Source organism: Terrapene carolina, unplaced genomic scaffold, assembly GCF_002925995.2.
Source record: "Terrapene carolina triunguis isolate 2854851 unplaced genomic scaffold, T_m_triunguis-2.0 Scaffold42, whole genome shotgun sequence".
NCBI classification, from domain to species: Eukaryota; Metazoa; Chordata; order Testudines; family Emydidae; genus Terrapene; species Terrapene triunguis.
In genome coordinates, this window is record NW_020664393.1 from 45,283,614 (window position 1) to 45,295,749 (window position 12,136).

At 37.5% G+C, this 12,136-nt stretch overlaps 1 protein-coding gene across 1 annotated transcript in view; it reads left to right on the forward strand.

Moving 5' to 3' along the window:
• Positions 1–12,136, forward strand: part of CSMD1 (CUB and Sushi multiple domains 1) — a 1,543,069-nt gene that overhangs the window by 1,113,260 nt on the left and 417,673 nt on the right. The window contains exons 16-17 of the mRNA XM_029912248.1: positions 131–269; positions 4,185–4,372. Of these exons, the coding sequence (XP_029768108.1) occupies positions 131–269; positions 4,185–4,372 (327 nt within the window). The remainder of the gene's footprint in view (positions 1–130; positions 270–4,184; positions 4,373–12,136) is intronic.

The following is a 12,136-nucleotide window of genomic DNA, read 5'->3' on the forward strand; positions in this document are numbered from 1 at the left end:
TGTGTGTGTGTGTGTGTGTGTGTGTGTGTGTGTGTGTGTGTGTGTGTGTGTGTGTGTGAGATTTATCAGCCCATTTAACTGTAATTTATAGGTATATATTTCACTACATATATATGCTTTTATTTCCCAGCACCATGTGGTGGACATTTGACAGGATCGAATGGGGTTATCTTGCCACCAGGATGGCCAGGATATTACAAGGACTCGCTAAATTGTGAGTGGGTGATTGAAGCAAGACCAGGACATTCTATTAAGATCACCTTTGACAGGTGAGAACAAGAGAGAAGTCAAACAACAAGACCTATCTCAACACAAACACAGAACCCACATGTTGAAAGCAAAAGGAAAAGAGTGGGGGATATGGAGGAACACTGCATTAGCTGCTCCTAGTAGAAATCTCTGATTTTGTGCTCTGATTTAAGAATTGTGAACTTTCAGTAGACACACACACATGCACTGTACCAAATTCTGCTCTCATTTGTGCCAATGTAAATCTCTTGAAATCAAGCAAGTAGCATTGGATTTACAATGGTACAAGCAAGAGCAGAATCTTACTCAGTGCCTCTACGTAGGTGACTTTGAAAGTACAGTTAGCATCTGACTGAGCTACTCCAACTTTACACCAGCGTTACTGGGAGAAAAATTTGGTCCCCTTTCCTTGAAGGTTCAAGTTGTAAATCACTATTTTTGGTCTAGGCACTCTTTTCTTTTTTAATGGTAAGGTTTAGTTTTAGTTTAGTTTAGATGATGGGTCAGTCTTCCTGGCAGATTTACAATTAAAGACCTGTAATTCTTCGTATAGAGTTTCTTTACAACTGTTATGCTTTTGGAAGCTAATGATAGCATAATTGAGTCTGTTTCCTGTCAAGGTTCTTACTTTTTCCGCCTAACACAAGTGCTGTAATAACTATTGAACCCCAAGAAGGGTAACAAAGATATGTTGCTTGTTCATTTAGCCTTTGCTGCCCAAACAGAACAAGACTCAGATGGAAAACCTTAGTACTTCTTAAAAAAATAATCTTGCCATACTGATATCATCTAAGGTTCATAAATTGTTACATCGATTAATAAGATCAGTATCTAACAAGGCAAAAGTATAAATTTTATAGGTAATTTAAGTATTTTCTCTAGATTTGGAAAATAGAGGATTTTATATTTTACTATAAGTCTTACAATCCACACCTTCAGTTACCAAAATAAAATTCTCTAGCCCTTCTGACAGTGAGAACAGCATTTGATATGTAAATGAGCTCACTGATGGTTTTGATGTTGCCAGATCAAATGCACCTTAGCAACCCAAAGTGCATTGAAATAGTCCAGAGGTAGTAGCAAAGGATTGGACACTTCAACTTACTGTTTCATAGTGAAACCTTCTGCAGTTCAGGTCATCTTAGTAACTCCTGCAAGGGCAATGAAAAATCATTGGCTGATTATATGTTCAGAATGAGTTGGCCTGGAAATTCTGATTTGTCTTTCATTCTGAATATGAGTGAAGGATAACGAGTTCCTTTCAGGATGCCATCCTCTGGAGGGGCCAGGCACAATACAGCAAATCAAAAACAGGAAAAGCTATGATGCAGGGAATCACCAACGCCAACACCCTCAGCAGCACAAGCTGACACAGAACTCATCCAGCCTCTTCATGACTAGCTTCCCAAATACACAACTGTTAATGTGTTGCAACATAGATAGATATATAAATTAATGATTCAGAATAAAATAATAGACCGGTCCCACTGATCAGCCAAACGAAAATCAAAACAACATAAATGATATTGGAGAGAGGCTTTGTTTGAGTAGCTGGTATATGTGTCATATAGCTTCTCTCTCTCTCTCTCTCTCTCTTTCTGATCCCCAATAAGGAGAAAATAATATCCTTGCATGGGGTGTTGTGACAAGAAAAATAACAGTTGTCTTCTTTTTGAATATTATACTTTTCTTTGGTAAAGATGGCATAGATCTTTTTTTTTTCTGTTTTCTGGCCATCAGCTTTTTCAGACTCAGCTATTATATGGCTTAGTGTGATGGGTGGCAGGCAGATTATTTTGCTGTGTCCACTGGTGCATTGCTAATTACTTATGCCATGGTTCTTATGCTGCAGTAACCTGAGACATTTAGATTATTTCTCAATGAATCGTGGGAAACTTATCTGTCCTTCTGGGACAATGGCTTTTCTCGTGTCTATGGGCCTTCTTTTGTTGAATAGGCAATAACACCTATTATGGTGAACTAGTATTTTGCACTTGGTAATGCTCGTCTCCTGACTGTGGGGTTTACAGTTTTGGAGCAAACACTTTTAAAGTTACAGAGCAAACATTTAAATATGACCTAAAAAAATAGGGCGCAGATGTTATAAGAAAGATTAATGCCTGCAGCATCCTACAAACATTTCATAAAGTTGAAACACTAAACATATTCTTATAACTGTAATATCTGTTTTAACAATACTAACACATAGGTGACTTGTTTCCAGCTATGTATTTGTCTGTGTTCAGTGAGTCCTATGGGCCTTGGCATGAGCTGGCACCTGGTCTGTCAGCACCATGGGGTAAATTGTGGGAAGGCACTGCTGGACTGTCAGCACTCGAGCCTGCATCCTCACTGCAAAGTGAGTGGATTATCAGCCCAAATTAAAGCATCACCTGGGTTTTAGCATCCAGCACCAGACAGCCTGGGTTGAAAACACCACTGAACTTGGATTAGAGAGTTTTGTGTAGGGGGCAGGGATAGATGAAGGGCAACACCTGAGTAGGAGACCAAGTTAACTCTGCAGAAAAGACAACCCCTCAGAGGCTCAGGACAGTCATTTACTTACCTTTGTGACAGTTAGGAGAACATAGAGATTCCTTTAATTCTGAATGAGTTTGTTTCTCTTTTTATGGGCTTCTGAAAAGTAAGAAATATAAATTGAGTGGTAAGAGAAAACTAAGCTAAGACCTAAATATCCTTTGCCTGTTGCTGATTTTTTTGTGTGAGGGATAGTTTTTAATGGATTCATACTAATAGATATATAAAGTATAATGGGTCTGACTGGGAAGTTTGTTCTTGTTATATCATCATTACCTACAAAACATAATTCTTTCTTAACATAATTTTTGGTTACTTGTTAAATTAAAACAATTTACAAAAAAGAGTATTATTCTCATTTGCTCAGTTGACACAATTCCACACATTCCTTATTTTCAGTCCTCTGTATCAACAAGAATTCAGTTTTCGTTCTCCCTGGCCCACTAATGATGTGTTTCTCATTTTGTTAAGACAGTTGGAGGATATTTGCTTTCAAAAACCATGTTCTTTTGTACAGGAACACAGGGTTTCTTGTCCCCAGAGATTAAACCAATCATCTCCATAGGAGAGTTACATAAAATGTCAGTTATAGTATATTTTTCATACCTGGCCACAAAATATAAATCTTACAAAATGACAGAAGTCTGTTTCTACATGAATGCTCTCAAACTGACATGTACAAGGTTCAGGTTTCCTAGTTCATAAGGCTATCTGATATAACCACTAACAGTTGAGAAAAGTGTTTGCTGTGCAGCATGCCTGCCAATGCTGAGGCTAGAGATAGGACTAACCTGTGTTCATTTAATACAGGAATGACTAGCAGAGAATGATTGCATACTTCTTCGGATATGCATCCGAAGAAGTGGGTTGTAGCCCACGAAAGCTTATGCTCTAATAAATTTGTTAGTCTCTAAGGTGCCACAAGTACTCCTGTTCTTTTTGCAGATACAGACTAACACGGCTGCTACTCTGAAACATTGCATACTTAGCCACCCTTCATGAAACTGAACTCAGTATGCTTAGAAGCACTGTGGTCTACTGGATATGGGACTGGGACATAAGAGACTTAGATTGTATAGTTAGTTAGGACCTGCTGTGTGATCTGGGGCAAATGACTTTGCAGACAGACAAAGATTTGAAGGGGCAAAAAGGCACAGAAAATGTAAAGTGATTTGCCTCAGATTGCCCAATAGGTCAGAACTGAGGGAAGAAAGGACTAGAAGGGAGGAAGAAAAAACCTGACCCTGCCTTAGTTTTAATTATTTTGATGTGTCTGTAGACATTCTGAATTATATATTATCTGAAATTCTTGGTCACAGTTACATTGGAGTTCTAACATTTTCTGAAAGTTACATTGTTACTCTGATTATACACTAATTTGGTGTGTTCCTTTTCAGATTTCAGACGGAAGTTAATTATGATACTTTGGAAGTTAGAGATGGGCCAGCAAACTCATCACCATTAATTGGAGAATACCATGGTACACAAGCACCACAGTTCCTTATCAGTACTGGCAATTACATGTATCTGCTGTTCACTACGGACAATAGTCGTTCCAGCGTTGGCTTCCTAATTCACTATGAGAGTAAGTCTGAGATTTCTCTGATATATTTTTATTTAAATATTAAAAAAATAATAGGAAAAATTATATACAAATAAATTATCATAAATATATTTGCCTAAGATCAAATGATGTTTACCCCATATCTTACTTAGGAACAGATTCTGAAACCTATAATCATGTTGAAAAATTTTACTCACTGTCATGGAGTAAGGTGCTAAGAAGCACGAATAAGGTGTCAGAATCTGGCCCTTGGATTATAAACTCTTTGAGACAGGGATAGTCTCTTCATTTTATGTGTGATATATAATAGCACAATAGGGCCATGATCCCTGATTGGGCCCTCTAAGCAATACCACAATGCAAATAAATAAATGATCTCTTCTGTGAATCCCACAAATAACTGTAATGATGTGATTTTTAGGGATTGTCTATAGAGCTTTATACATGTAGGTGCGCAGCATCTCTGAAAGTCAGGCTAATTTTAATGTAAGAGTATAATTTTAGGCACCTAGGTTTGAAAAATGCTGTCCTATGTAGATAGTTACATACATGTAATTATATTATGAAATCATATTTATATTTATATACATGCAGTGTATTTACACATGTGTGTATTTTGTGCAAATGGAGGCCAACACTTTCTAACCTAAAAATGACAGGGCAGACAGAGGTAGCAATGTGCCTGTAATGCACAAAGTTTTATTTACACAACAGAAATCAATTGAATGCTTAAGCAGTAAGATCTTATCCAGCATGAGAATATCAAAATCTGTCCAATAATAATAATAATTAACAATCTTTACACTAAACATGGAACAGGACTGAAGTACCGGAAAAGCCTGAGTTCATGGGATAAGACAATACTAAAATTCCTGTCTCCTCGTAATGGCAGTTCAGCTTCTGTGGCACTTTTTGTAGGAGCAGAGGTTTATCCTAATATCCTTGGCCAAAATGTCCCATCTTCTACTCTTGAACACTGTGCTGTGTTCCAGTTGACTTCAGTACTCCACTCCAGAGAGGACTCTGTTTCTTAGGGCTTGTCTGCATGGCACAGTCCTGAGTCAGAGCGGTGTGATTTGTAGAGCGCTCTAAAGTGTTGTGCGTTACATGCCCCATGTAACATAGGACTATGTTAAGGTGAACTAGGTACCTTTTAGTTTGCACCATCAGGGTCTAAACTGGGCAGTTAAAATCAAGACCTGCATAGTCTGGTCTGCAGTGCCGTGTAAACAAGCCCTAAGGTACTGTTTTTGTGTGTGTGTGTGTGTATAAATGTGTAGTATTATTTTCAACAACCAATATTGTCTGGAAACCTCTCTGTAATCTATAGGAAATCTAGAGCCACAGGGTTGTATGCCATAGTGTCCATTTCATGGCTCCATCCATACCGAAAAGTTGCTTCTGAACACTCATTTCTGATTCAGGCATGAAGGGGAGTGAGTTTGAAACTAGTGTCAGTGCTTGAGTGGGTTGTGGTATTTAGAAGGGGAGCAATAGCACCAGATTGGTTTGGCATGTTGGAGACAAAGAACAGTAGGTAGATGTTTTTTATGGAGGGAATCAGGTCGGGTTGCTGAATGGGAAAGGGGAGGGGGAGCAGCTACAGCTGCTTGTGAGACAGTGAAGGACAAAAGGGTTTGAGCTGAATGACTGTCTGTAGGATTTGGCCAGTGGCGTTAAGAGACTAGAAATCAGGCTGTTATGAAGATCAGAGTTGAGGCACTCCAGTAGCTCTGCAAACTCTTTAAATTCTAGGTCCTGAAGTGCCAACAATAGCACTTGAAAAACCAAGAGGTTATCTAAGAAATACTATATAGAGAAGTTCTGGTATCAAAATGAATCTGCCTTCAATAAAGTAAAATACTATTTCTATTTATTTGTTAGAACAATTTCTGAAAAGCTTTTAAAACCACATTGGCTTTCTGTATTGGGGTGTTTTAGCTAGAAAAGAAACATTTAATGTAGCAGGTTATAAAAACATACACTTTAGCATTTCTATATTTTTTCTGTATGTCTCTACAGCATATATATGACTCTTCCTGCAGCATCTACAATAACAATTTTATCTCTGTTCCAGAATTAGACTGGAAAAACTAGTGCCCATTCTAGCATTTTAGTAATTCTTTCATATTGTCGATTGTTTGGTCGTTTTCTCTTTCAACACAGAAAGTACAGTACTGCAGCAGTGCTGAAGCTCACTGTATTCTTATATAGGTTCAGTGCCTGGTATATTCCTAGGTAATAATGAAATACTTTGGTTTAGCAAAAATATACCAAATCTGATTAATGTTGAATCAATCTAAGTTAGATATAAGCAAGGGAAATCATAGTGTTTTGCTCTTTTTATGATAATATCTTTCTAGTGATCTACATTAAGTTTATAAGTTTAGGTAGAAAAGTGGCATTATGCCTATTATATTTTTATTGTTACACAGAAAGCTTTGAAGAATAGTATTTCTTGTGGGTGGGTGGGTGAGGGGTGTACAGATTTACAAAGACACAATATGGAGTTTATAAAGCACTGGTTTTCAATAGGTATGCAAAGTATGAAATCTATTTCTATTACAGTTGTCACTCTTTAAAATATTCATCATGGTTTAATGCAAATTTTGAACTGTATTTGCACTTTTCTCTGAACTTAGAATAAGAAATACTACAAATGTTATAATAGACTGAACTACTGCAATAAATGGCCAGCTTTTAATAACAATATGACACCCCGCAGGGTACAGTCTGGGGTAGAGGCTGCACCCTTTTTTCTGATACATCTCTCACCACTGTAGTTCATGTCTTTGTCACCTCCTAATTTGATTAAAGCAATATGCTCTATGAGGGACTACCTTAAATTCTTTCAGAAACTAAAGCTTGTGTAAAATGCAGCAACCTGCTTTTTGCCAGCTTGTCGAGTGTTTCACCATAAGCATATTAAAGCAGTGCTTCTTGATTTCCAGTGGCTATCTATAGATTTCCAGATGGAATTTAAGGTGTTTAAATAAAGTGTTGCTATTGACCTTAAAAGCCCTAAATGGCTTTGGATCTACCTACCTGAGAACTTGGAAACATTATAACAATACCATACTGTTGTATGGGTATAACTCCACACGTGGGCTTTCATATTCTGGATTTAGAATGCCTTGTTTAATTTTAGTTTATGTCACTTTGGAAACGGTGTGTTTTGTTTTGTTTTTTTTCTTTTTTTTTTTAAATCTTATTCTGGAATAGGTGCTTCCTCATGAGAAGTTACACTGGTATAAATACATTGATGTAACTATAATAATATAACTATATTGGTATAACTCTCCCTATAGACAAGCCCTGAGAGATTTCTTCTTGGCCCTGCCATGTTGCTGCAGGTGTGATCTGTAGTGTACTCAGGCTCAATGTCCCTCAATATAAAAGAGAGAGGGCTTCTGCGGAGGGGTCAGGGGTAGTGCACTCTATAAGGGCCCCTTTCCTTGGAATATGCCTTCCTTCTTGACCTGAAATAGCTTGAATCTATTGACTTGCAGAACGTGGTGGAAGGCCCATATGTTTAAGAAGGCAGTGGAAGAACTAAACACAGCTTGAGATGTTTTGTAGAGGAAAAGTGGGGGACTTCTTTCATTGTATTCAAGTTGCAAAGTTATTTGATTATTGCTGTAATTTCTGAGATTGGTGTTGTTTTTTTCTTCCATATTAAAACACATTAATTTATTGTATTTGTAACCATGTCAGAAGTTTACATAGGTAGGTCTCTTTAAAAAAAAAAAAAAAAGAAAAGAAATAAAGAATTAAGAAATAAAGTTTGGGATCTACTCTATCCTGGATCATTACATAATTTTGACCAGCTTTATTATTAATATGAATATTCTGATATTCTCTTTTTCAGTTATAAAAAGATGAATTCTTGACCACAGGTAGCATCAGTTTTTCAAAGCTGTTTCTTGAAGTAGTCTGCAAAAATTGGCACAGTGAAATATTCGTGCACAGGGACCCAAGAAGCTGGGCTAGGTCTTTTGAAAGTATAAAATTATACAGGGCTAATAAATGATCCTAGTCTTCTTTTATATACAATTCCCATAGATAGCATTTGAACAAAGTTATTTTTTTGATATCAAAAGCAGCAGAACTCCAACTTGCAAAGTTTTTCACATGGGCTCCTGTTAAGCACAGATCAGAGCCATAAATGAAGCATTTTTTTCTTCCTTTAAAGGTCACTTGCAAACAAAACGGGTTTGCTTTTAGTTGTATGAAGTAGGTATGAACACTTATTTTTCCTTCTCCCATAGCTATCTATATCTATCTAGGTAGCTAGATAGATATCTATAAAACTTCAGAAATATCAGGAATATCAAATCTATTTTCCTTGTTTTTGCTGGAGGACCAAATACCTGGAGTGAGACTTTCTCAGCCCAGCATGTTAAATCTTTCAGAAAGATTTTTTTTTTCTCCTAACAATTTGCCAGGCATTTGAGTTAAACATGCATTAACAAAAATAAGCAAAAAGCAGTTTTAAAAAGTTTTACTAAAACTCCCTTCCCTTCTCGCTTGTTCATGTGCCACTTTTAGTATATTTGATGTGATAATGCCACCAGCTGTCCATATTTTTCAGAGCAGGGCTCCCATTGGTGAACCTTGTCAAGTCAAGAGATGTGTGCAGGAGGCAATGGATGAGGAGAGAAGAAAGAAGCATAGGTTTAGGGGCTGGTTGGTAATGCATGTCAGCAATCTGCAGTCAGAAATGCCAGCCATCTATCCAAAGAACTACAGACTATGCCCCAGAAACAGATCTGGGGAGAAGTAGGGAACAGGTTTCCGGATCAGGGGTCCCTTATGCCTGGCCTATATCCATTCCTCACGACAATCAGGGGCTGGCTGGATTCTCTATGTGAGGCACGGAGCCAGAGAAGTACTGTAGAAGATCTTGAACACGTGGCATACACAGTATATTTGTCAGCTTTTCTTGGTGTATGTGAAAAAGGGTTTGGCAAAGGAGGAGAATATTTTTTTCCTATTTAATTGTAATATTTCAAAAGTGGTTTGGGTCCAGGGTATCACAATAACAGGTGTGTCATATTTTGAGTTCCTGTCAACTGCTGCAAAAAAGTGTCAGGGCTAAATTTAAAAACAAAACAAAAAAGAGAGTAATTGTTTTTCTTCTGGAAATGTTAATATGTATTTTATCCAGAAATATCATGGGAAATTCAGTTGTTTTCTAAACAATATTTGTAGTAAATCTGAAGACTGAACTCAATCATTAAACTGAAATTTAGGTATTTTAATACTGCTTAAGTGAAAAATTAAAACTTTAGTAAGTTGATACTGATGCCACCATAATATTAATTAAAGTAAAATATCATCAGAATAAAGCCTTAAATAAAAATGTGAGTCTCTAAGACTGAATATATCGAAAACTACTCCCCACGGGGGGAGCACCGGTTTCAGCCACAGCACTCCCCCCATAGCTAAACCCCTGAGCCCTGGCACTCCCCCCACCACCAGCTGAAACCAGGAGCGGAGCCCCGGGGAGTCCTGAGCCCCTGCGCCCCCCACAGGGCAGAAGCTGGGAACGGAGCTGTGGGGCTGAATCCCTAAGTCATGGTTCCCTCTCCCCCCCCCGCGAGGCTGAAGCCAGGACCGGAGCTGTGGAGCTGAAGCCCCAGAACTCCCCCCAGATCTAAAGCCCTGAGCCCTGGTGCTCCCATGGGGCAGAAGTCCTGAGCCCCCCCCACCCAGAGCCACACTGCCCCCAGGATCAGAAGCTCTGACTCCCCCCTGTTGCAACTAACAATTAAATGATTAAGAGATTGAATGTAAACAAAATATTTCTGATAGAGCTAATATGGAAAATAATGTAAGGTGAGTCCATGTTAGGATTGCCCTAGCTTTCATTATTCATATAATAAATTGTTTTTCATGCCCAGTGTAAATAGACATCAGTGAAAAATTTCAGATCTGCAGGTTTTTTCCTCCTCAAATACTTAGAGAGTTACAAATTTGTAGAGTTTCTTCAAGAGGTTTTCCATTTTTGTGTGTGCTTGTTTCTTTTTTTATTTACCTAATTCTGCTCTTGTGATTTAAGACCAGATATTGTAAAGAACAAGATTACTCTAATATAAGGTAAATAGATACAGGTCACATGGGAAGGGCAGTATTAGGAAGATTTTCTTTGTGCTGTGCCTATTTTTAGGGGAAAAAATGGACTTCAGTCTCCAAGACTGTCATCCCATGACCTTTCTGGAGTATTAAATTCACTAAAAACAGATAGCAAACAAACAAAGTTCACTCTAATACACACACACACTCACACCAGTTTAATAAGTTCAGTGTGTAACATTAAAGTGCCTTTGCATGCTGCCTTCATATTATAACAACAAATTCCTGTTTCCACTTTAGAGCTCAAATGATTAAACCCGTTACTAAAATAATTAATTTTAGTTCCAAGTCATTAAAAAATGTTTAATTGAATCAGTAATGAAGAATCTCTATAGCCAACACAACAAAGAAGTTGAAAAATATGTCTAAATGCCAGCATCAACACACCTCTTTAAAATACCATACCAACACTTGAGTTCTAAAGATCACTGTCTGTGTTTTGCAGTGATACTAATCATTAACTAAAATCCCATATGTTTTGGGGGAGATATTGGTGTTTCAACAGACATTAGCATTTTTTGAGAAATGGAAACTAAGTTATAAATGTTAATGTCTGGGAAGCTAAAAAGATATTGTGGTTCTAAAAACCTACGCAAGAGGGGGGATTATTTTATGGATAATCAAGATCCCCGTATTCAGAGTTTAAATGTATTCTTTTAAAAATACCTTATGAATAGCTTGCCATTTCTCTTCTTGCACCTCTTCGAATACATCTATATCTTTGTCCATTCCTCTTCCTGCTTTTGTTTTTTGTCCTTCACCAAAGATAGTCTCTTTCAGAAAGAAAGCACAATTAACTTAAGTTAGCCATCTCATTATAAAATCCTAGTGGAGACAAGACATAGAGTAATTTTACCTCAGTGTAGCTAGCGGAGGTAAGCCCTGGACATTTCCCCCTACCCTGCCCCCACAAACTCACTTCCCCCTGTATTTACCTCAATGTAGTACACTGAGATTAAATACCCTCTTCTTTGTCTCCATTAGGATTTTACAGCTATTTCAAATTAGTTATCTTGTAAAAACAGTTTTTCCTAGTGAAGACAAGCCCAGTGGCCCTTTTGTAAGACAAAAGGAAGCCTACTTGCATTCAGATATCAACAACCTTATTCCATCAGCATAAAGGATCAAGTGTGTTCTTCTTAATGACACATCCATTTTCAATGCACTTGTGTTGTACCACTAGCCAGTAAGTATTCCATTCATTTTATTTGACACTGGACTGGGTAGATCTTAGTCAATGTTTACCTCATATGTGTTGACTCTCTTTTCCTCCCCAAAATCCATCTCAAATATGATTTAATGCAATAGGTGTTTGTTTAATATTGTCACCACTACAGTATTTGCTGAGATTATGGGTGAAATCATGAGCCCAAAGAAGGCAATGGGAGTTTGCCAGGATTTCACCCAAGACTATAATATCCAGCAGTAACTTAGCTCACTAAAACTACAAAACCATTTGAGTTCATGTGGCATGTGTGTTTTGGTTATTTGAATTATATGTGTTCAAAAGAATGGGGTTTCTAATATGTTCACAGTCAACTTTTAAATATATAGAGAGAGTTAAACTACTCTTTTCAGAACATGAATCCACAGTGCATTGCTCTGATACCAGTGTCTAATAAGATATATCAACTTACTACTAAGTAAGAT